General features: G+C 49.1%; 1 protein-coding gene and 1 pseudogene across 15 annotated transcripts in view; one reads left to right on the top strand and one right to left on the bottom strand.

Moving 5' to 3' along the window:
* Positions 1-25,643, bottom strand: part of ABLIM1 (actin binding LIM protein 1) — a 265,955-nt gene that overhangs the window by 125,824 nt on the left and 114,488 nt on the right. For all 15 annotated transcript variants that reach the window (XM_036265699.1, XM_036265688.1, XM_036265689.1 and 12 more), the window contains exon 2: positions 7,453-7,587. In XM_036265699.1, the coding sequence (XP_036121592.1) occupies positions 7,453-7,587 (135 nt within the window). The remainder of the gene's footprint in view (positions 1-7,452; positions 7,588-25,643) is intronic.
* Positions 19,948-20,264, top strand: LOC118632519 (annotated as a pseudogene).

Below are 25,643 nucleotides of genomic sequence, written 5' to 3'. Positions count from 1 at the left end.
AATCATTTTCTTAGAAAATGTGTTCTTTCTTGATCAGGTTGGGTGAACTTCAACGTTTCCTTTCTCAAGAAATAAACTTTCATGGACTCACAGCACAGCAGGTAGCATGAGGCTCATATTTCTGACCAGTTCCCCATGTCCCCCCAAGTCCCCCAGAGGCAAGAGACGTAGGCATTGCTAGATGCTGCACTTGCAGTGGGTTTGTGTCACAGCTGGGGAACCCCAAATTTAGGAAACCCCAATCTTTTATAATTGAGATGCAAAAAAACCTGTGCAACTTTTGCTCCGGAGATCGATGTTATATCTTTATAATACTAGACAGCAAGCTAATCAGCCCTCTACTTTAGTGGGAAACACTAGCTCCAGCTTCTAAGGCTGTTTGCTGTACAAACATCACTGAAAAGATAATTCAGAACGAAGTTACCTATGTCTCTGCTCACAGGCGGTGTATGGACAATTATCTCCCAACAAGGGTAAACACTGTTAAGCAGTGCATTTTGGAGAACGTATGAGCCCTTAACCTGTTTCAGTTAGGAATTTAAAACTTTTTCCGTGTAGGAAGTCAAAATTACATTTATTTGAATAGGTAACATTTTAACCTGGTACAAAATGCAAAACATAAAATATTCAGGACTATCCTTTTTTAAACACAAGATGGTATAAAAGTGGTTTCTCGTTTGTATGAGAGAGGAGCACACCTGTATCACACCTATTTTTCTTGCATTCTGGTTAATTCTGCCTTTTAATCAACTTTCAAATGACTGAGATTCTCTAAACAGGTATTAAAAGCCTGAGCTCAGCTCTTAGGGGATATAAGAGACCATTTCCATTTCATGGAGTTTCATGAATTTTCTACTTAAGCCGCCAAATAACCCACCTCCGGTCTGCCCATGCAGGCCCAGGTGACAAAGCCAAGGGCCGAAACCAGCATAAAAACGAAGCGGTGACAACATTTTAACCAAGAGCTGCCTGAGAACAGTCTTCAGCGCAGTTCTTTTATCTGCTGTATCTGCTAGACAGACACATGGCTCTAATCAATGATAGATAGCTCTACGTACATTCTTTCTTTTCAGATCCTGAGGACATACATCATAGTAAGCACTTGATAAATCTTGCTGACAAGCTATGCCAGTATTAATTATAACTAGCTAAAATAACAAAGATATCACTCAGAATAATATCTCACAATGTCTCAATGTACCTGTTATTTTTATTGTTTTTGCCTTCTAAGATTTGGCCCGTAACACAGAAACAGGTGTTAAAAGCCATCCTCGCCAGCACCGGTTACTTCAGTAACGAGAAGTACCAGGCATAAGGGGCCGACAGGGGGTAATGCAAGTCTGGCCACGCTTCATAGGACCTTGCTTACCCCGAGTGAACTGATCTCAAACGACATGTTTGAATTTTGGGCCTATTGGTAAGTTTTATTCAGATCTATATTCTCTCCAAGCCCCTTCCCCTTTTTGGTCCCCAGAAAGATCTGGGTCACGCATCATTGCCTTTTATGAACTTCCGGCAACCGGAGCCAGCCTCAGTGAGAGTTACATGGGTGTCTACGAGCTGAACCTGGAGGATACAGATGAAGGCCCAGAAGCAATGTCAGTCATTCACCTTATTGGGCACCTACCATGTCAGTCATTCACCTTATTGGGCACCTACCATGTCAGTCATTCACCTTATTGGGCACCTACCGTGTCAGTCATTCACCTTATTGGGCACCTACCGTGTCAGTCATTCTCCTTATTGGGCACCTACCATGTCAGTCATTCACCTTATTGGGCACCTACCATGTCAGTCATTCATCTTATTGGGCACCTACCGTGTCAGTCATTCACCTTATTGGGCACCTACCGTGTCAGTCATTCACCTTATTGGGCACCTACCATGTCAGTCATTCATCTTATTGGGCACCTACCGTGTCAGTCATTCATCTTATTGGGCACCTAGCATGTCAGTCATTCACTTTATTGAGCACCTACATGTCAGTCTAGGCACTGGGCATATGGTAGTGAACAAAACATACAAAAACCTCTGCCCTCAAGAAGCTTACTCTCTAGTAGAAGAGAAATATAAATGAATAATTATGTCAAATAATGCCAAGTGTTAATGAAAAATAGATAAAGCACGGAGAGATGTGATTTAGGGAGTGGTTGAAATCTTATACAAGATAGTCCGCAAAAGGCTGAAAACAGAACATCTGACTGGACGGTCCTGAGCCTCTGCTCTCTGGCCTTTTCTACGCGCTCTAGAACTTTCTGGTAGGAAAAAAAGTAATGGATCTGGGACATTACACTGAAAAAAAAATGCTCCAGATAAACAGTATAACAAACAATAAAATATATCAATATAATAAACCATATATAATACATATTTAATTTACATGAATTAGAACGTATTCACTAAGGGGATACTTAGAAGCGACAGACACCGAGAGTTTGTCCCCGGTTTGGAAGTCACTCTGCCAGAGGAGAAATGTGACAGATACCGGCACATCCACAGGCTGAGATGAATGCCTGTCATTTGTTTCCAGGTTTCTCCTTCTCTCAAAGGGTATGTGATACAACCACGATGCAGACAAGTGAAGCATCGAAAATCCATCACACCACTGAACAGTATCACAGCATGAATGGATGGCATTAAAAATCGCCTTTAAGCCCTGGCCGGTTTGGCTCAGCGGTTAGAGCGTTGGCCTGCGGTCCAGAGAGATCCGGGTTCGGTTCCTGCTAAGGGCACTTACTTTAGTTGTAGTTTGTCCCCAGCCCTGGTTGGGTCGTGCGGGTGGCAGCCACTCGATGTGTCCCTTTCACGTTGATGTTTCTCTCTCTCTCTCTCTCTCTCTCCCTCGCTCTCCCTCCCACTCTATCTGAACAAAAAATGAAAGGATGTCCTCGGGTGAGGATAAAGAAAAAAATCGCCTTTAAGTTAGTGGGACGACTGCCACTAATGGGCGGGGATGAAAAACGGAGCTACTGAGCACTGAAGACAGAATAGCTCCATGCGGAACCTGACACCGCAGTCCACTCCCATTGCGCTCTTCTTTGTAATAACGGGTTCTTTTAGTCACAGAATCCATCCATTAATTAAACCACTTCCTCGTCTCGTTGCCAGATGGGTACATTTCCTAAGGTTACAATGGAAACATGGTTCTATGTCCTCAAGATGCTGGCATTCTTCACTCTTCAGCCCCTGCCTTGTCCTGGGGAAACGTCACACGCACTCATATAGCTTCAGCCACTGCCTAGATGCAAACACGTCCAAATCCTTCTTCCCAGCACAGTCTCTCTTGAGTGGAAAGCCTAGAACTCTGGCCGTGCCGTGTGTACTCATCCCCAGTGGACCCCAAACTGACTGTCTCCACCCGACCCTGCCCAGTGCTCCTGAATTTCCTTAGTTGGTCGTAACCGTCTACCCACCAGCAGTCCAGCCGAGAACCTGGGTCTTCAGTCCTCACGCACAGTCATCAAGTCCTATCAGCCACAAGTTTATGCGTCTTAACTCTACCCCTTTTCTCCATCACACCTGCTGCTGCCTTACATGATTCCACCTGGATTACCATTACCTCTCTCCTGTGGGAGTCTGCTAGATAGCTCTCCATCTCAGCTCTTATCGATTAACCAGACCATAAACATTGCTTATTTGTATGTCTCCTCAAATACCCCATGCGTTCCTTGAGGACAAACAAGACATGCTGTCGCCTTTTATTATCTCTTAGCATAGTATCTTACTAGGACTATATATGCTTAATCAACATTTCATCATTGGATAAATACCTCCTGGACTATCAGACCCCAAGATGTCAGCCATTTCAGGAAATGAGATGGATACACCAACAAAATTCCTGCTCGCCAACCCTGATCCCGTTCCAGCTAAGTCTGTGAAGTCATGGACTGGTCACCGGGTGAAGTCTGTCCCCCCTTTGTTTGTCTGGCTCTCGTGTGAGGTGTCCTCTTTTTCCTCCCTTCAAAGCCCATTCTTAGTAAGAGAGGTCATCTCTGCTTTGGATCCCCCCCGCTATGTGCAGCTAAGGGCTGTCTCGCTAATCGTGGACAGAACCTCTGGTGCCACTCAAGAACTAGCAGGCTTTGGCCATGTGTTATATATGAAGGACAGCAGGGTGGGAGGGAGGGAGAGGGTTCGAGGGAGAAGTTCTGGCTGGCCCTGAACTCACTCAGCCACCCCTAACCAAGGGCCGTGTGTCAGCAAGAGGTCCTCAGCCCTACTCGCTGTCTGACCCTGACACTGGAGATGTAACAGGAAGAAATCAGAGGTGCTGCTTCAGCTCAGCTGCAGCCAGGGCCCCAGGGGTAGGCGGGAGACAGCACTCTTCAGGGGAAGACTCCTGTTTCTGGGAACCCGTCCTGGGGGACTTACAGAGGGACCCTGGGGACATTCAGGGTCCTGACCTGGCAGTGAGGGAGAAGGAGACTGTCCCCGGGCGGAGGGGACAAGGAGCTCGCAGCCAGAGGAAGCCCTGCACGACAGTGGCAGACGAGGCTCTGAGGAGGGTGAGAAAAGGCCCTGGTCTGCGCTGTCTACACAGCCTTTCTGTACACAGAGCTGCTCTAAAATGTCCAGTCTATTGCTTTTCAGAAGGAAAGAGAGAAACAGTCCTGGCCTGTCTCCAGAAACATCTTGCTCTGGAGATGTCCTGGGAATACGAGGGCAGTTGTTGCCTGAGCTGCGCTGAGCTTCCCTCCATTGTCCCAAATCGTCAGTCAGATCCACGGGGGACAGCTGCCTTGTGTTGGTGGCACTTCGGGGAAGTGAGGGAGAGGAATCGTGTCCAGGGTGGGGTGAAGCAATGCAGAAGGCTAGCACTCACAAAGGGGGGACCAGTAACAGCTGCACCGGCAAGAGTATGGGGCAAACCTCGGGGACTCCCCAGAACGGTGCGGTCCGATAGGGTAGCCACCAATGTGGCGTCTGGCCTTGAAAGGTGGCAGTCGGGATAAAGATGTGTTATTAAGCTAGTATGAAAAATGCTAACGCATATCAAATACCTCAGTACTTTTTATATGGATGACACGTGGGAATGACAATGTTTTGGGTGTAGGAGGATAAATAAAATGCACTATGAAAGCCAACTTTTGTTTTACCTTTTCTTCCTTTTTACCTATTTTTTAAAAAAATTTTCCCTTTATTAATTTTAGAGAGAGAGAGGAAGGGAGAGAGACAGACAGAGATAGAAACATCGATGAGAAAGAACATCGACTGGCTGCCTCCTGCATGCCCCCCACTGGGGATCTGGCCCACAACCTGGGCATGTGCCCTGACCGGCAATCGAACCAGTGACCTCTTGATGCAGGGGTCGATGCTCAACCACTGAGCCACACCAGCCGGGCCTTTTTACCTTTTTAATATAGCTATTAGAAATTTAAAAATTACATATAGGCTCACATATTTCTACTGGACAACACTACTCTAGCATCTTGGGGAAAAGGCATAAACTTGCTAGAATATAAGGTGGGAGGAGCTTAAACCACTTTCTTTGGATATTAAAGACAAGGGCGGGCCCAGAAAGCTGGTGACACAGGACACAGGCGCGGACAGATGAAGTCAGAGAAAACACACACTTCAGAGTAGATGACATTTACTTTAGTAAAGTTTTGTTAAATTAAAGACAATTCCTACAAATAGAAAGTGCTGTCCAAATACAATGCAACTGATACTGAAATTCAACTTCTCAGAAACATATTGATAGCATGAAACAAAGTGTATGGTACAACTTTCCAACATAAATAACTTACGTTCGGTCCTCAAATCTAGAGTGGAAGAGAAGAGAAACAAGGGAGCATCCACCCCCGGGGATAAGCAAGCATGTCTCCTAACACCTTGATGCATCGAACAGTGACTACCCAGACCTGGGACAGATGCCTTGCACCTTCCACTAATACAGCTGGTGGTGTTTCATACCGCCTCGAGCCCTCGAGACATGTCCCAGGAAATTTATGAGCCGAAAAAAGAAAACAAGATAAAATGCTTGACTCTAAGGTCGCTAAACTGGATGTAACCAGAAAACGTTTTTCTCTGACACGCTGCCGAAGAGGCTCCAATCCGGCACCTCTGGTCTGTACCCCACACACAGACGGTTACGTGTACATGGAACCAGCGAACGCCAGACCTGGGGCGATTTCAGTGTCCCACGGCCTAGTCTTTTTATTTTACGGACGAGAACGTGGAGCCACAGAGAGACAGGGCTGCTTTCGTGGCCAGGGCGGGACCCAGGCCGCACAGAGCGGCAGCAGTCGGCACCTGGGTGTGGCGCTGGTGTGTTCGGATGACCCACTGGGCTGCCTGCGACCTGGGGGCTTAGCGTGCTTACTCGTAGGGGTTTTCAGGAGGATCAAAGGCTCCCCCTCTAGAGGCGCACCGTGGCCTTGCGTGGTCGAGGTCATGTTCAGTGGGGGCTGAGCCCGTGCCCCTCCCCTCGCATCTTCTCACCTGAGCTACGTGCTTTCTCCGGAGAAGTGGATGCTCCGGGAAAGAACAGCTGTGCACCTCAGGGAAGCCCCACCCTTCCTTTCTTCATGTACTTGAGGGTCCTAGGCAGCCTGGGGTCCACCTGACAGGCCCCTGGCCACGGTGGAGAGCTTAAGATGGCAACGCAGAGCCTGTACCCTAAGAGACCTAAAACAGAACACGGTTTCCAGGGGTGACGGTGGGGACCATGTGCAGAACGCAGAGTGACGCCCCAGGGCAGGCTCGTGGTCTCAGCCCTCTTCTCTCTCTCCGCCTACGTCCCTCAACCCCAGCCCCAGCCACCCAAACATGCCTTCCGCTCAGGTGACCAATTTCTCAAATAAGCTCAGAGAAACAACGCTCTTTCTCCCCACTCAGCCCGGCCTGGGTCCGGAATGACAGGTCAGCATGTTCGATACCGAGATGCCAGCAGTTCCAAGCCCCCAAAGGGAGGCCTGTTAATGGAAATCGACCTCAGACGGGCAGCTTCCTGGATGGGATGCATTTTTCCGCTTGGAGGCCTTCCAAGTGTTTTTGCTTAATTCTCACTTCTCAACACACACACACACACACACACACACACACACAGGAGCCAGTGACTCAGCGCTCCAACCTCCCAGTGCCCAGCCCTTCTATAAAGAATGGCTGTTGGGACAAAGTTACTTTGTGGTAGGGGTCCTCCATTTCATAGAAAAAGAAACAAAAGGTACAAATCACAAAACTGCCTTTTCACTGTTCCTCTACAAACAGTGCCTCCTCCCAGGATCAGGCAGGTCAGTGAGCCCCCAAAGGCCTGTGTATCCCCGGTCTTGGTGGGACCCAGGTTCCCTCTTGAGTCTAATCCAATCCCAAACTAGGGAAGGGAAGTGATCCCTGGGCTTCTGAGCATGCTCACTATCAGCCGACCACTTGGTGTGGAATTAGGGGGCGGCCGGACCCCAAGGCAAGCACTGACAGCCATGGCGCAAAGCCAGGAAGCTGGAGGGACCATACCTTTGCAGGTGAAACATTTGATGTGGAAATGTTTGGTCTGGACCCGGAGCACTTCGCCCTTGCATGGTTCCCCACACTTATGGCAGTGGATGACGGGCTTCTCGGAGGAGTGGTGAGGGTCCTGAGCGTGGGCCACTGGAGAAAAAGGAAAAGGTCTACGTGAGCAGGAAGCATTCTTACGCAAGGGGTCATTATGGGCATGCGTAAATATCCCCCAGCTTCGGTCTCAAATGAGCCACATATGAATTCCTAAGAGTGCACTGAGCCCCTCCCCCCAAAGCCAGAATCACGGGGATCCACACATTCGGGGAGAAGGCTGTGGCTGTCACAGCCCAGCAGGGGAAACACTGGGCTCGGTCCCCTGGGAATCAGCAGTTCCTTCTTCCTTCCAGCTTCCCGAGGACGACGCCACTGGGTCATCCGACACATGCTCTTGTTTGGGTCACTGTTTTATACTATGCCTTTAAAGTCACTGCGCTGTACATTCCTTGAGGATGGGGACCATTTCTTAAATTCATATTTTCCTGCCCACTGTACCCCCAGCTCCCGAGAACGCGGCGGAGTGCCCACGCACCGAACGGGTCAGTGAATGTGCATCTACTTGGAGTGCGCTGGCTGGTTCTCCGCTCCACCAGTCCTGCCTGAGGGGCCTGGCAACTGATTCCTTCTGGGCTCCCATGAGCCTCCTAACGTGCAGTTCCTCATTCCCCCTGCACACGGTCATTTCAGCAAAATAAATCCGCAGCCCGCTGCCCCTCTCTGAACCTCAGTTTCCCCTCCTGCAGAACAAAGGGGTTGGACCAGATGATTGCAAAGGTCTTTTCAGGCTCTAAGATCATGTGACGGGGCTACAGAGACGGTTCTCTCAGCTTCCAGAGTGTGGCCGGCCAAGCATAGGGCCCCTGCCCTGCCCGGGGACAGGACTCACAGCCCCTCCTTCCCAAAGGGCCGAGAGACGCCAGGGAGAGGACACTGCGGCCCAGGGTCCTCGATCCACGTGCGTGTCTCCAGCCAGAGAGGGCAGCGGCACCCCCCGCCCCCGCTCAGTTCCTTTTCTGAGTTGGGGCCTCAGAAGGAAGAGCGGGGGATACAGAAAACGTGTTACATAAGCAGCTGTGCGAGCTATGGGACAGAACAATGAACCTAAAATTAATCAACCAACACAAAGAACAAAGACGATTTTTTCCCCCCTCAAACAGTAACACCGGGTTGGACGGGGGGAGATGTGGGCAGATATTTCTGAAACTCGATTTAGAACAGCACCTAGAGCCAGGAGCTCGCTGTCACCACGAGCATAATCGTGCACTGTTTGCCTCGGACCGCTCGGCGGTCTCGTTTCGCCTGGAAAGAGTTCGAACAGGACAGTCCAAGGGATCCATTATCAGCTAAGTTCTGAGAAACAAGGTTCTTCTTGTGAGACTGAGGGTAGGAGCAGGTGTCGATCTGGGCTGCACCCCATCTGAATTCTCTGCCCTGGACCCCGAGAGTGTCTGGCAGAGGTGCCGACACTGTGACACGTCTGCATTTCCCTCTCTACCAGCTGAGATTTCTTGGAAACTTGCGCTTACAACAGAAGCCAGTGTCATCGGAAGGAATTCAGGAGAGGCACCCTTTCAAGATGTCTCAACAACCACTGACTCTAAAAATGATGGGCAACAAGGCCCAAAATCTATGCAGCAAACATTAAAAATAATCTCTGTTAACAATATATACTTCTGGTGCTAGTGGAGAGTATGAGTTGCTCTTCTTAGCTAATTCCTGCTCCCCACAAGAATAGAGGAAACCAATATTTACTGAGCATCTACTACGTGCCAGGCACGGTGCTAGGTGCTTACGCATAAGTCATTTTATTACATCCCGTCTCTTTGCCCAAGAGGTGGGTACTATTGTTCCCATTTAACAGGTGAGAAAACAGAGTCCCAGAGAAGCTGAAGTGACAAGAAGTGGAAGCTCAAAGATCTACCCCAGGCCTTTCTGACTCACAAGCTCATGCTCGTCCCACCCTGCTCATCTGCCTCAGAGAGTGACTCTAAGTCGGGTGATGACTGTTGTAAGCCAGGCAGTCATTTACGTAGCTGAGCTCAAGCTCCAGTGCGCTTCTAAGAGCAGCAACCAGGACGCGGCTTACAAAGGGGGCAGACATGGTACGTGCGACAGTAACACTAGCTGGGCACGGTGCCCGCCTGGTGATCCTCACGGTGGCTTCCCCATCCCTCAGTCAGAGCCCCCGTGCCTGCCAGGGAGTGCAACGCAGATTCCTCAGCCCCGCCGAACGGAGTCGGGTCTGTGGTTTCCGTGAGATCCTCACGTGATTCTTACTCAGGCTACCATTTAAGAACCATTTCCCTTTAGAATTCAGACAACAGGCCCGAGCACGTGCCAGACGAGAGTGAGAGTGGAAGAGTAATCCACAAGACCACCCTCTTCAGAAACAGTGGACACAGTGGCTCCCAGATCACAAGGGAGAATGCATTTTTGGAAAAGAAACAACGCTGCCGTTTCTCTCGACACCTGCATTTTTTTCGCCCAGCAAGCAAGCCATGCTGAGTAATGATGGGGGAAGGAAAATGTCGCTTCACCTCTTGGCTCTTCCCTTGGTCTGAATGAAGGGGCCAGTGCTCTCGGGGGCACCGGCCGCAAAGGTCGGAATTGGGATCAGCACCTCCATTTTGCAAGCATTTCCCGTTGGAAATATAGATGACACTGCAAAGTCCTCCATGCCCAGAGATGACCTTTGTTTTCACCCAAGGACAGCAGAGACTCGGTTGTGTTCACTTGCCTTTCCATAAGCCTGGGCAGACACACATCAGAACAGAGATGGGCTGTCCTTATCAGGGAACGATGGACTCCAAAGACCGAGAGAGATGTGGTGTTCATTTCACCCCAACTCAAATCCGTGGATACAGAAGAATCTCTCTCCTTTTTAAAGATTAATACAGAGCTTCCTTTTACATAACAGCCTTTGGCAGTTGGGTTAATACCAAAAGTATGTTCCTTGGCTCCATTCTACATTTTTGAAATATGCTGAGTCAGGTGCGATACAGAGATGACATTAATTCCACACCCCTCTTATTTGCCAGCTGGCTCTGTTGCTCATTTTTACTTGCTCACTCCATCTTTCAGAGCCTGGGTGGTCCCTACGTAGTCTACTGATGGGGAAAGTGAGGAGCAAGGACCTTCCGTTTCCCCCCAAAGTCACCAGCGAGTTATTGGCAGAGGGACACTCAGCACGCAGACTTCCCGGCTCTTTGTACGAACCTAATAGTCAATGATTTACCCTGGAACTTGGGCAGGCACAGCTAAAACTTCCACGGTTCAACAGTTTGTTGCTAAAATAAGAGTAGCACAGTGACAAACCCAAAGCATGGCCGCACACTTTCTGAATAATAAGAAGATACGGATGAAGGGCCAAGAGGCTATTTACCTAAAAGGCAAAGCAAGTGCTGCAAGTCCTCCACCGTGTAACTGCCAGTTTGGAGGGACTCTGGCTACGCAGATGAAACAGCCTATCACGAGGCTGAGAAGTGTCACACTGTCTCTCACAGTCTTGCGAAGCAGTCACATCCCTGAAACTCCGGTGCAGGACAGGGACCCCTAAACTCCACTTTGGATGCATTACCTTTGAAATGCCTACTCGGTGATGCGACTGGGGGATCGAGACCATTAAGGAAATCCCAGTGACCTTCAGTGCCCCCAGGCAGAGACCATTGCAGGATGTAAAAGGGAGGCCACGAAGATTCGGCAGAGCCCTCTGTCTAACCCAGAACCAGCCTCTGTCCCAAGCTCCCTCCACGGGAGGGACAGACCATGGAGCTAGACCACCAGAAACAGAACATCTGAGAAAGCATATTTGAGATAAAAGTCTTCTTAGCAGGTGACTATCACAAACCAATGACAGTCCTCAGTATGAGTTGCAACTTACCCCAGGTTATCTGAAATATTCAGAATCTCCCAGGTATCAAATTCCCCTTCCCAAATGCCCTTCTCTCTCTCTATCGTCTCCCTCAGTCAGCCTTTGAAACCACGCCCGAGCGGTGCTTCATGGCCCGTCCGCATCTTCTCATTTAACCCTCACAAGAGTTCTGAGGTTGGAAGGACAGGGACTGCCATTCCCATTTTACAAATGGGCAAACGGAGACTCAGAGGAACAAAGTGATTCACCCAAAACATAAAGAGTTGGCAGGAAACTCATGCGGTGCTCGTCCCGCCCAGAGAATTCCCTAATCAATGACACCTGAACACCTGCACTCATCCTTGATTTCACCCTTCTTTTTATCTCCCACATCCCTTAGCCATCCCTTCCCCCACCACATGAATCCAGCCCCCAACCCCTCGTTCTTAGATTGTTGAGCGTTTCCTACCCTCTGGCTCCTTCTCCAACGCAACCTTCAAAGCGCAGTCCACTCCCCACCCCGTAAGTCCGGGCTGTGCTTGGTGACTTCTTTCCAATGAGAACGGTATGGAAAGGGGGGAAAGGTAACTTTACACTGGAGAAATCTGACAAACATGACCTCAGCTAGGTGCGCAAGGTCAACTTCAATAGTCATAATCAGGTTAACAGTATGCACCTTTCACACGATGTAATGAAAATTGGCTCTTTCCCTCTGTGCTATTTCTTCAAAAAAAAAAACCAAAAAAAAAAAACCACAAAAACAAAACAAAACCATAATCCTAGTCTAATCATGAGAAAATTCCCAAAGTGGAGGACATTCTACAAATACTGGAGCAGTACTCTCAAAATTGTCACGATCATCTCAACAAGGAGGAAAGTCCTCCTGTCACAGTCAAGAGGAGCCTAAGGTGACATGATGGACAAATGTCACGTGGCCTCCTGGATGGGATCCCAGAACAGAAAATGGACAGCAGGTAAAAACTAAGGAGTTGTGAGTCAAGTATGGGCTCCAGTTGGTAATGTGTCACTACTGGTTCATTAATTGTAAAAAAGCATTATGTTAATGTAAGCTGTATTAATATGGGAAGCTTGTTTTGGGGTACATGGACACAGCACTGTCTTCTCAAATGTATTCCAGAAATCTACAACTATTCTAACAACTCAAGTTTATTAAAATGAAAAGAAACAAATTCTCACGGCTCTCTGGGTCCTGATCCACAATCTGAAGCTCTCTGCCCAGCTCAGAGAGCACAGTAACACAGCCCACACTGGCTCTGTAGATATCTAAGAAAGGACGACATCTGCTGAGTATTTATCCTGTGCTAAGTGGTTTTAACTCGGGCAGTCCAACCCCCATGGAAGTACACTCCAGCGCTCTATTTCTTTGTATCGTATACAAATCCCACTGTGGCTGGGCCTTCTGACCACTCCCTGTTCTACGGTCTTCCCTTCCTTCACGTCTGTCGTATGTCCCACTTGATCTGGTTCCTCACCTCCCAGATCAAACCTGAGCCTCGGGGCCCGCCCAGGGCCTGGCTCTGCTCTCAAGCTTTCGCTATGGCTTACTTTGAGCCAATATTTAATTTCCCCCCAAGTCCTTCAATGCCGAATGCCTTTATTATCACTCAGCACTTCATTTTCTCTTGGTCTGTGCTTATTTTGTTTTTGTTTCGCAACGCATCAAGCCTGGCCCTACAGAACTGCAAGCTCAGTGGGCAACTCCTCCTAAGTTCTGAGTTACTTCTGGTTTTACCTATCAAATAAACTGCACTGGCATCTCTGTGCTTCTCAGTTCAGTTTGTGGACTGGGGAAAATAAGACTGCCACCCAATATCACCAGTGGGGCACCTCCCACCCGAAGATGAACTTATAATAATATCTCAGTAAGTAACTCCATTTCCAACACCATTGTGTTATTATAACAGGTACAGTTTGTTGAACACTTATTACGTCCCAGGCTCTGTGATAACTAATTTATACCCACGATTGCAGGTAATCCTCACACATGGGGGTGCTGTTGTATCCTGTACTGCAGAGGAGGCTGCCAAGGCTGAGCTGGAGACCTTGGTCAAGGCCACAGTTAAGAAGTCTGACTCCAGAGCCCATTCTCGGAAGCAAGGCGGAGGGGATTTCTACAGGAAAGTCTGACCCGGCACAGAAGGAAACCAAGCTAGGGCAACGTACCAACTTTATTCTGATTACCCAGCTCAGAAGCGGTGAGCGCTCAGAGCCTCATAATCCCCAAGGCAGCACCTGCCAGGAAATAAGAAGATGGGAAATAACACTTCAGACCTGAAAACAACACAGTCTAGGCTGCAGTGATTTACGGGAAGGGCGATACAGCAAGGAAATGCAACCCGTCATAGAGAGGGCCCTTCTCACCATGAGCAGAAAACTATTTCTGGTTAGGACTGGTCTGGATCTGTGATCACAAAACGATATTCCGCTGGTAAGATTGGTTTCTGCTCAAGACCGGAGGCTTGTTCTCCTGGGAGTGTATGTTTCAGAGAGACTGCTTCATTACCTAGAATATTTTCTACGCCTCTATCCCACTGGTTCCCATTTAATTGTAAACACATCTCAGAGATGTGCTCTCCCCACTCCTACTGCTTCTCTCCACCTCCTACCACCTTTCTTTCTGCTAGACGGGCACTAGTGTGGGGCCCAGGAAACAAGAAACTCAAGAGCTTAAATAAGTGCAGAGTTCTTAATTTGCAGTTTACCTAAAAAGTCCATTTCCTGCTGTGGCAAGTGGTAGTTACTTGCAGCTACACACTGTTACCCTGTCATTAGTCGTCCAACATGCGTCTTCTCTGTAATTGGCTTCCACGACCTAATTTTCTTATACCATGTTCGTTTGGTAAGCAGAACTGTTCCTTGGCACAGAGCACCGGCTGCCTGGTGCAAACACTCCCGGCAGGCGGGCAGGAAGACGGCCCTGTCATCGCTTCCCTGGCGCTTGTTTCTGTCCACCTGTAAGGTGTCCCGAGGCTCGGCTCGGTTTGCCTTTTCCGAGACAACGCGATAGGTCCTTGCTATTCCTCTAAACAGAAAAGACGCTGTCAGCAATTGGTCAGCTGGGCTCCTGACTGTAGAAATAGCCCAGGCTCAAATCCAGTTCATCGGGTCTGCCAAGGCAGACAGAGGCTAGGATTATAATAATTCAGACGGAAAGTTCCTCCTTGTAAATCACGCGAGGCATTTGCCCTGATGTGTTACACCTGCCTTCTCTATGAGCAGGTTAATCTTAGAACGTGATTTAAAATCAGTATGGAGACTTCCCCTCCTCCTCCCGAAAGAGGGACTCCCGAGCCACACCTTGACACTGGGATGACTCAGTCTAAAAGGAGGGAGAGAGAACACCCGCCTCTGACCTCCCCTGGCCTTGCTCTGACAGCACTTACTAATTGGACTTTGGAGCACAGTCACTGTATAAAGTCCCACCTCGCCTCCAGCACAGCAATTAGAAAGGACCTCGGATTAGGAGTCAGATGACCAGATTCTTGGTCCTGCGTCCCCTGCCATGTGCCTCCACCTCCTCGAGCTGGTCAAGAGGCTAAGAACACAGGTCCCACTGCCCAGGGTGTAAGTGGAGACAGCGTGAGCTCACCTCCTCGTGGGAGGCCCGACAGCACCAGCCTGGCACAGAGATGCTCGTGTCCGCTGAATGTCCGCAAAGACCATCCCTCACCTGTAGCAGCAGGAATTTCTGAAGGATAACAAAAATCCCTTCTGAAACTTGATAGCGCTTTGTAAGGTCACCCAGGGATCTCAAATTGTCCCTGCACAGCAATTCCACTTAGAAATGGACAGCTGAACCCTGCTGGCAGAACATCACATCTTTTTTCTTTTTCCTTTATTGATTTTATTTATTTTTATTTATTTATTCAATAAAACTTTTATACTATTCATTTATTTTTGTTACAGATGTCTCTCCTTTTCCCCCGTTGACACCCTCCTCCCACCCCACCCCAGCATATTGTCTATGTCCTTGTTTGCACCTACATGCGTGTAAGTTCCGTGGTTTATCTTGTCCCTCCCCCCAGGTCCACCTCTTCTGAGGTTTGTCAGTCTGCACAGAACGCCACATCTTTATGGACGGCTCAAGAGTCACCTCTGTCCCGATTCAAGAGTGGGAGGGACCGTGGTCCCAGTGGAGCCATTTTCAGGGATACAGGTTGACAGGGTCCCAGTGTGTTAGGGTCCTGAGACAGGGCTTAGCTGAGGCACGGGCCCCGCTGCCTTCTCTTCCCAATTCCTTACTCCACAGGACACCCCACGGAGGCATGCATTTGTTTCACCCACGCTTCTCCACCCTACAAGGTCCTCATCACCTCATCTCTGCTGTCTCTTGGGAAAGCATCCATTCAAAGACAAAAACAATTTTTGAATGATACCATCAGACCCAGTTCTCATCTCACGTGGGAGTCTGCACAAACACAACCTGCCTAGAGATACGTCAACACCAGAGATTTGTCAGAAACTTAGGAACAGGATCTGCCTGTAAGTCACTGATCCCTCACCAAGCAGGGTGTTCGGAAGGGTCTCGGGGCCGGTTAGGAAGAAGGCAAGGAGTCTGTGTCTTCAAACACTGCGGACTTTTGACTCATTCGTTCAATCCCTTTGTCACACAGCATCCAGAACGACCTTTTAAGGACGTAATTCAAGCAGATCATGGCCACAGAGCCCGCCCACCTCTCCAGGCTCTTCTCAGTCCCTTCCCAATGTAGGCTCTCCACGTGCCCTTCTCCCAGGAGAGTGTCTCCCAACTATTAGCAAGGCTGGGTCCCCTCCCTCCAGTCTCTCCCTGGACAACCTCAGTGAGGGTGGTCTCCCTACCCCTGCTACCGCCTTCTCCCTTGACTCTCTTTATACTTTCCCCATCTCAACATTCTGGGTCTCCACCGCAAGGCAACTGCACTGCACTCCCAGGTCTAGCCCCGCCCCTGCCTGGCACGAGGTCCGTGCTCCACAAATGTATGTCCAATATGTCCATTCATTTAACGCCAGCCTGGTTTTGTCTCTTCCACAGCAAGAGCCTCAGGTGAAACTGAAAGCTGGTAGAATCTCTTGGGCTCATCAGCCGTATCTATCAATTAGGTCATTTTCATGATGGCAGTAAACTCGACTAATGACAGAAGACACAAGAGTTGCTTAAGTCTCTGACGCAGGGGGGAAAACCCCAGAAGCTGAAGGAATGAGCTACGATGGGCCAGTCCCAAACTGAGCCCGGCTGCACTTCTCTGAAGGAGAACCGTGCACCGGAGCACCGTTTCCAGCTGGACTGACCTGTGGGAGGGGTCCAGGTGGCACCAGAGCCTTGGAAAAGCTACATGCAGTGTCCCCAGATGTGAGCCACGATGTGGAAGAGCCGGAAGGGACCGCAGCTGCGTGGAGGGCCGCGTCCTCGGTCAGACTCCCAAGCCCACCCGGCTTCTGCCCACAAATACTTTAAACAACTGTTCTTATAAGGTCCGCGCATTCCTCCACCCAATCGTGATCAGACATCTCGTTCCATTCCCCAGTGTAAAGATCAAGTAGTCATCAGCTTACTTGCCCAAGAGATGTGGGCACCAAGAACCCAGCAGGTGGAATTCCTTGGGGGGTTCTATCACAGCACAGCAGAGGCCCTGGCCACAGCAGCCCTGGCCACGGCAGCACTCACGTGGTCCCAGAGCAGCGTGGCGCGACAGAGCTCCACCGAGTCTCGCTGTGGTCGAGGTAAACTCCAAAGAGACTGCGCAGCAGGAGCGGTGCCTTCCCTGGTTCCTCGACTCACCTGCCCAGCCCTGTTCGCTTGCCTGGTCCTGAAACTGATCTGCTTATTCCACATCAATGAACACGCTGCCCTGATTCTCCTCCGCCAAGAGGAATCAGCAATAGCCACAGGGGCAAACGAGGTCTGGGCTCTTGCCATGTGCCAGGCACTAAAAGCTTTACGCGTATTAACTGATTCCGTTTTCACAACAGTCCTGAGAAGTTGGTACTATTAATGTTCTTATTTTCTGAGGAGGAAACTGAGGCTCAGCGAGGTGGAGTGACTGTCCCAAGATCACACAATTAGTAAACAGGCAGAGCTAGGATTTGCATCTGGACAGTGTTGCTACAGAGCTCCCGCTCATGAGCACAACCTGGTTTTTTTTCAGACACACCTATAAAATCCTGAAGGCTTAAGGGATAGTTTTACATGTGTCTGCAACTTCCCATGTGTCTGCAACGCCAGGCCCTGTAGAAGGAGACTTCCCATGTGTCTGCAACGCCAGGCCCTGTAGAAGGAGACTTCCCATGTGTCTGCAACGCCAGGCCCTGTAGAAGACTTCCCATGTGTCTGCAACGCCAGGCCCTGTAGAAGGAGACTTCCCATGTGTCTGCAACGCCAGGCCCTGTAGAAGGAGACTTCCCATGTGTCTGCAAACACTGCTCCTGGCCATCTTGCATTGTCCCGGTCCCCACCCCCACAGCGCTGTATCGGCCACGCGGTCCCAGCAAGCTCCTGCTCTCTGTCTGGCCTTGTTGCCTGACTCATGTTTAGCAGCTGGCTTCTTTGCCCACTTATGCAAAATCACCACACCGGTGCTGCCTCACTGTGGTCCAGTGGTTTTCATGGTTGGTTCGGCCCTTCCCTCGGAGTCTTCCCCTTATGGAAGCTCCTTCCAAGGGCGAGGAGTCACTTGGGGTCTCTTGTTTCAAAAGTCCAGGCTCTTTCTGGGTCCTGCTGCCTGTTGCACGGGTGCTTCCGGTTCAAGACAGAGGCGATGGCAGACGTGCCCTGAACCCAAAGAACGACCTTTCCTGCTGCACCGGAGGCCAGGCTATGACCACTCCCTCTGCCATTCCCGAGGGAGGGGCTTCTCTCCAAAGCCCCCCCAGTGTAATATTTCTGGAAATACTCTGATTTGTCCCTAATGAAAGCTATAAGCCGATGGAGGTGAAGAGCTGTCGGGCGAGGTGGTACGTGACAGACCGTCCAAGCGCTGAACTTGTCCTGCTCTCCCTGGCTGGGGGCAAAAGCAAGGGGACCAGGTGGGCTTGGTGTCCAGGCCTGGAGATGCAGGGTCACAGGGAAAAGTTCTTCTACATGAAAAGGCAGTTCCGGAAATATGATGCTTAGAACTGAGGAGACCTGAATGGGGGCTCCCCCGGGACTCCCCGCTGAACTCGACCGAGCAGCATGTCACTTGGAATTCAGCGGCCAGGTCAGTGCTTGACCGTATCCAACACCCGAAAGGTCGACACCAAATTCTGGCCAACTTCCCTTTAGGATAAAGTCATCAATAAAAGATTCTGAAAGTAGCCCTGGCCGGTTGCTCAGTGGTTAGAGCGTCGGCCTGTGGTCCAGAGAGACCTGGGTTCGGTTCCCCCTAAGGGCATGTACCTGGTTGCAGTTTGTCCCCGGCCCTGGTTGGTCGTGTGGGTGGCAGCCACTCGATGTGTCCCTTTCATGTCGATGTTTCTCTCTCTCTCTGTTCCTCTCTCTCGCTCCCACTCTACCTGGACAAAAAATGGAAAAATGTCCTCGGGTGAGGATTAATAAAAAAAAGATTCTGAAATTATTTTGTTAACACTTTTCCAGTTGCAAGTGACCCAAATGTTCCTGTTAAGCACTATGATTATGGTATCCAGGATGGGTCAGGGTTGCCCAGAAAGGTATCTTATTCTCTTTTCGGCCAATAAAACTTGAGTATAGATGTTCTAAACCAATGGCTTTCAAACTTCAGGCCTTGACCCACTGAACATGAACTCAGATCGATGAATCATGACCAGCATATTTCAAAAACAGATGAGGACAGAACACAGCAGAGAGTGAAGCCTGTTTCCGTGACTTTAATTTTAGCCGTGTACATGCATCTGTGCGCTGTGATGAGTCCTGTGTGCAAATGTGCTTCTCTCTGTGGGAGGTTTGGTGAGCTCTGTGTGAAGCCCCAGACCACAACCTGGAGGCCTTTCGGCTGATCCTGCCCACAGACATGTTTTGCTTGGCATGCACCGAGCGTTTTTGAAGAGAAAGTCGAATCATGTGCCAACATTGAAACATCTGAAGATTGACATAATAACCCCTATTTCTAGTACCTCTTAAAAATGGGCAGGTCTGGCCAGTTGGCCTGTGTCCCTCTGTGGGACCAAGATGGAGTAACACACTTGGCTTTCCCTCTAGAGAGGGCCATGCTGCCCAGTTTGCCCTGATTTCCACTCATTAGGTCACCTGTCTAGTTCTTGGAGGCATCTCTATGCACAGCCTCCGGTCCACGCCATCCTCAGCACATCCTGGGCCTCTGCATACCCTCCCATATGTCCATTGTTGCACTAAGTGACCAACAGCAGCTCCTGCCAAACCCAGCTGGCAGCATTTCCTCAGGACAGGTTGTACTTCACTGCTTCTGCTTTGCCTATTTGACCCTCTTTCTCGATACTTTTCTTTTTATCCACTTGTTGCACTCCTATTCATCCTTCAAAGCCTAGCCTGCCGTGACCTTGTGGCAGAATCAATCGCTCCCTGCACTGTGGTCCCATAGTGCTTTCCGAGTTCTCTGTTAGAGAGAGCGGAACGTCCGGCTTGCGAGGGAGAGTCTCGGTGTCACGCGCGACTGAAGAGCGGTTTAGAAATGGGTGATGTTGAGAAGGGCAAGAAGATTTTTGTTCAGAAGTGTGCCCAGGGCCATACTGTGGAAAAGGGGGGCAAGCACAAGACCGGGCCAAACCTCCATGGTCTATTTGGGCGAAAGACAGGTCAGGCCCCTGGATTTTCTTACACGGGTACCAACAAGAACACAGGCAGCACCTGGGGAGAGGCTGCGCTGATGGAGCATCTGTAGAATCCCAGGAAGTACATCCTGGAACAAAAATGATCTTCGCTGGCATTAAGAAGAGTGCAGAACGGGCAGACTTGATAGCTTATCTCAAAAAAGCTACTAACGAGTAGTAGTGGGCCACTGCCTTATTTATTAAAAATGTCTCATGACTTTTTTTATGTGTACCATATTTAAGTTGATCTCACACACCAGAATTCAGATCATGAATGGCTGATAGAACATTTCTTTCGGGCAGTCCTGATTTAAATAAGGTTGGCGTGTGGTTAAACGAATATGGTCAGCTTTCTTATTTTGATGGTAATTTCAGTTCAGCGAGTGCTATCACTGTTTTCCCTTTCTAAAAATATGCTTGGACTTGATTCGTCATGTTCAGCTTTTCACAGAGATGGAAAGTGCCATCTCAAAACCTGTTAGGAGATTGGTTTTCTATTTAGATTTATATAACTGGTTGTATTAATATGTTTAAATAGTGAGGAAATCCTTTCACTGTGTCTTAGACCAACAAGACTCGCTTGTGTTTCAAGTTGTGTTCATGAGCCTGTTACAAGGCAAGGGCTGGAGGTGAGCTGGCAGTGCCCATTTTATCTCTTTGGTCCTAACTATGCCAGTTTAATGTAAATTCCCAACAGTATCTAAACTGTTGCCTTTTACTAAATGAAAGGCGTTTTATGTGGTTTATGTATAATACCAAATAAAGAGTATTTAACGCTTCTCACATTTTATAGATGATCTATAATGTCAAATGCTTTTAACATTCAGCGTGACAAGATACAGTGGCAAACTTTGTGAATTCTTTAAGTCAGACAAGTTATAATTCAGGATTTTCTTGAACAGCTATTCAAAAACAACTGTAGAATTACTATATATGTGTGTTATTGGGAATGGTGCTTTTGCCAGCTCACTAGAAGGATTAAAATAGAGGAGAACAGATCATCAACATAAAATTGTAAATTATGTGATCATAAGGCATAAGATAATTAAAAACAAAATCACATTAAAAAAAAAAAGAGTTCTCTGTTAAAGACAAGTATCATATGATCTCATTTATTTGTGGAATATAATGAACATAACAGTCTGAGGAATGGGGTAGTCCCAGAGACGTGGAAGTGGGGTACAGACTGACAATCCCTAGAAGAGGGGGTGGTGGGGGAGAGATAAACCACAGAACTTATATGCATGTATGCATGAACAATGGACATGGACAACAAAGCTGGGGACAGGGAAGGGAGGGAGGGGGAGGGGAGAATCAGTGGGGGGAAAAAGGAGAAACATCTGTAACAAAAATTAATTAAAAAAAAAGTTCTCTGTTGGATACATTTCACTTGTACCCTAATTACTTATTTACATATCTGTGTTCCTCAATAGAATGTGTGTGCTTTTGGGTCCAGAGCTGTATTTTATTTGTTTCTGTATCTAGACTGCTTATCTTTGGTTAGGTTCTGAATAAACATTAAATAAGGATAACATCTCCCTTACCCACACACAGCAAAAATTCATTTATTAGTTCATTCAATATTCATCGAGCACCTACTGTGGGGCAGACACTGAGCCACAGATACAGGTTGAATCGAACACCACCCCTAACCATAAGAGACTCACAGAGCCTCCCCAAGCCAATCTGAAGGCTTCCTGTTCTATAAAGACTTTTAAAAATTCCTGGAAACACTGACTCTTCCTTTGAGCCCACGCTGAACACCGTTCATACTTTTCATCACCTCCGTGGCTCTATCTGTGCTCTCAGCCGGCACCCCTTCCGACACTGCTGATTCACTAAGTACTGAAGGCAGGACGTTCCAGTGTATCAGGTTATCTCCAACATGTCTCGCAGAGAGTCGACCTCACTACATCTGTGATGTGATCAAGAAGTCCATTGCTGTGTTCATGTCTCAGGCTGACACCTTCGCACAGGCACGTGAGCAGAGATGGCATAACTGGACTCCTGTCCAGTGGACACCGTCCCCACTGCCGGCCTGGAAATGCCGATCCTCCATGGCTGTCCAGACAGGGCCCCGCAAGTGGCGCGTAGACAGAGTCCAGTAGACGGTCCTCTCGCCCGTGCGCCGCTGGCGGGACCCTCCACGGACCTGGGAACCCACCGCCCCTGCCAGTTTCCTGCCGGCAACGGAAACATCTCCCGTTTCTCAGCCGACCCTCCGACGTGGAACTACCTTGCTGTTTTTCCCTACCATTCTCTGTTTCTCTTAATTTTTCTGAAACATCTCCCTTCACAGTGTTTCAAATAACAAACCAGAACAGAAAGACGAAGGCAGCTGGGACACAGACGGGACAGAGACGCAGCAGGACACACACTGCAGGTTTAATACTAGATCTTAGCTCCCCAAAGACTAAAGATACAGTTGTAGCCTGTGTGAGCTAAGATATATACTATCTTTGCTCAAAGGACTCCAGAGGGCCCTGCACCCCAATAAAAATGCTTAGCTAACCTCCCAAGAACTAGAAGTGATACACGCCTGTGCCGATTCCAAATTAGTGGAGCTGAGCGGAGACCCAACTCACTCCCAGGCAAAGGCACCTTACGACGTCCTCCCACACCCACCCTGCCGGCCCCGCACACGCAGTGTCACACTGACGGCAGTGTCCTGGACCTCACAGGTGCTCCTGATGAACTCTGGCCTCATCCACGCTGCGGGAGTCAGAGCGAGAGCGGCGCCCTTTGCCCCCTCCTTGCCATCTGCACGTTGTAAGCGAGATAAAGTCAGCAGAAGGGATCGGAGAGGCTGCTTATATAAATGTTCTCCCTTATCTGCCTGGAGGGCCGGTCACTTACCGAGAGACGCCAGGGATTATGCAGACAGTGTCCAAGTGTTGTCCCTGGCCCAGCATTAGCACCACCTGGGATGGTTGGCAATGCCAAACCTCAGGCCCCTCCCCAGGCCTGCTGCACAAGACACTCGGAGCAGGGATCTGAAATCCATGTGTTAGCAAGCCCTCCGTGTAGTTCTGATGCCTGCGAAGGTTTCAGAACCACCACCCCGGACAGTAATTTCCCTGGAAGTACTAAGAACACCAACATCCTCACGGTTCCGTCCGAGTAGTCAAACAAGTCTGCCTGTGTGACTGCAGTGGGACACAGCAGCTCACCCTGGTGTCCCCCCGGGGCACGCTGGACCATAATAGCATTAATCATGTCAGTGTGAACACAAACACAATGTTTCAGGGAAAAGAGGTCATGCATACAAATAGTCATCCTTCCCACTGTTCACAGAATTTGCCCTTGAATATACAGCTCCTGCCAGTTTGGGATAAACATGCCTCTGAGTATGAGTCACCATCCAACCAACACACAACGAAATAGGAAGCGGGGCTGGTGTCGGCTGCGGTGTGGCCAGATCAGGCTAAACCACAATGGGGAGAAACCCTGCACCACTCACCGGTCCCTGAACCCTCTGGCTCGCTAGTGCTGGCTCAGGGAAACACTCAGCACTTTGGCTTCAGCAGACAACAGCCAACAATATCAGGACCCTCCTTCCTGCCCCCCACAGGCCATGAAAAGGACGACACAGAGGGACCTCCTTCTCCAAGTGAATCACATGCCAAGACCTTCCTCTTGGTAGGGTGGGTCTCCTTTAGGATACTTTTTCTGCAAGAATTTGGACAAGTCAATTTGTTGTTCTCTAAAAGAGGATCTCTGTGGTGCAGCACAGGCTTCTCATCCTTCCTGGTCACCCAGGTAATTGGAGACGTAAGAGGCAGGGCCACCTCCCACAGTCTGGGAGTAGCCGGCAATAAATAGGCTGGCCGACCTCCAGCTTAGACGCCCAGTCTCTATGTTCCTAGTTCATTCATCATCGAAAATTGCTCTCAAGAGTTGTGGGGAAGTTTAAGTCAGTGTGCTCCTTCACTCAGATTTATTTACACATTCAACCTTACCTCTTACTGGAAATGAAGTTGTTGTTTTTTTAATTTCTGGATAAACATATTTTAGACATCAGTGAGTAAGTGGCAGAGGGCAGGGAGTTTGTTACGACTTTCTTTTTCCAATGTGGAGCTCTTTCCCTTCACCTTGGGAATGTTGCCACCCAAACAGCCCTTTTGTAGAGAGGAGAAGCCAGGCAGAACCCTAATTCTGGTGAGAGTAGCAAGTTTATTTATAAAACAGTAAGAGCAATCTATGCCTGGATTTTTTTCTCTTGAGTGAAATATGACAATAAAAACGGGAGCTCCCCTCCCACACAACACGCAAAGCTCACACTGAGTAGTGGGCACAAGTCACCACCGATCAAGAGTTTATTCTGAAGCTGTAGCATCCCGGTGTCTCCGTTAATCAACAGCTTCCCTTCAGACCTTACTTAGGAAATGTCCTTGTCATCTGTGTCCCCTTGAAAGGCTTGGTGCTTTTCACGTTCAAGATGAAGAACCTATCATATTCCAGGAGCAGGGGTGAGGGGTAGGGGGGCATTAAGCTCAACCTGGGAAGCAGAGTTGGAAAACTGAATCCAGGGGCGGCTGTTATACACTAACGAGGGGGCCTGAAATGCAACTGGGGCGTGTAAGGAGCTACCACACTGCACAGAAAGACCTGCTGTTCTCAGACTTCCCAGAGGATGGAACAGAAATGGGTTTCGGTGACTAGGCCTGAGTAGGTAGAGTATGTGTGGGTGTGTGTTTGGGAGGAATGGGATTGGGGGGGGGGGTGCCATTAGAAACAGCAACACTACGTTTCTGTAAAGGTGGCTTTACAAGACCATATATGAAGTCGACAGTATCTGAGGACAGACAGAGCGCTTTCTTAAGTCACACAGGTGACTGAAGTGTTGTTTAGTTTCCCTGGTGTTGACTTAGGTGCACAGAGTAATTCTAGAAGAATGTGCAGAAGGGCTGGGCCTTGGACAAGCAGTATAAGGAAGGAGAATTGAGTCAGGTCTTTGACAAGCACAGAAAAGAAGACTCCATTTCTCACAAGGGCAGGAGGGGCAGGAGGACTGAAGCTGGAGAGGGAAAATACCTGCCGTGATTATTCAAACAGGAAAGGGGCCAGGCGCGTAAGCCCAAGTCGCACAGGTGTGGGAGCCAAACCACCCCGTTAGGGAATCAGCTCTTCTACTTTCTCGCTAAGTGAACTCTGGGGAGTTTCTCAACTCCCGTGAGCCTCCTCTTCCTCATCTCCTAAAGAGAGAAACAGAGCCAAGCTTCATGGGTCCAAGATGAGAGACGATGTATATAAAGCTCTCAACACAAAGCCTGCCACTCAGCATGTAGCCGATAACCAGCAGGTTTAAAAATACAAGATTGGTTTAGATAGGTGTGGGGAGGAGGTCATTTAAGAACTGGGGGGGGGGGGGGGGGTCCTCAACAATGAGCAGGAAGCCTTGAACTTTACCCTTGTCACTCATTTAGGCTTTTGAGCTGGAAATATGATGACATCAAGGTCCTAAGAGGATTACTTTGGTGCCAGTCTGTAGGACACATTTGAGACATAGTACACTGCTGTTCTCGGAAGCTGCCAAGAAACAAGAATGGTGTGTGTG

This window comes from Molossus molossus, unplaced genomic scaffold (genome assembly GCF_014108415.1).
Source record: "Molossus molossus isolate mMolMol1 unplaced genomic scaffold, mMolMol1.p scaffold_m16_p_17, whole genome shotgun sequence".
Lineage (NCBI taxonomy): Eukaryota > Metazoa > Chordata > Mammalia > Chiroptera > Molossidae > Molossus > Molossus molossus.
Note: the sequence above shows the minus strand (reverse complement) of the source record. Positions and strands in the feature narration are given on the sequence as shown.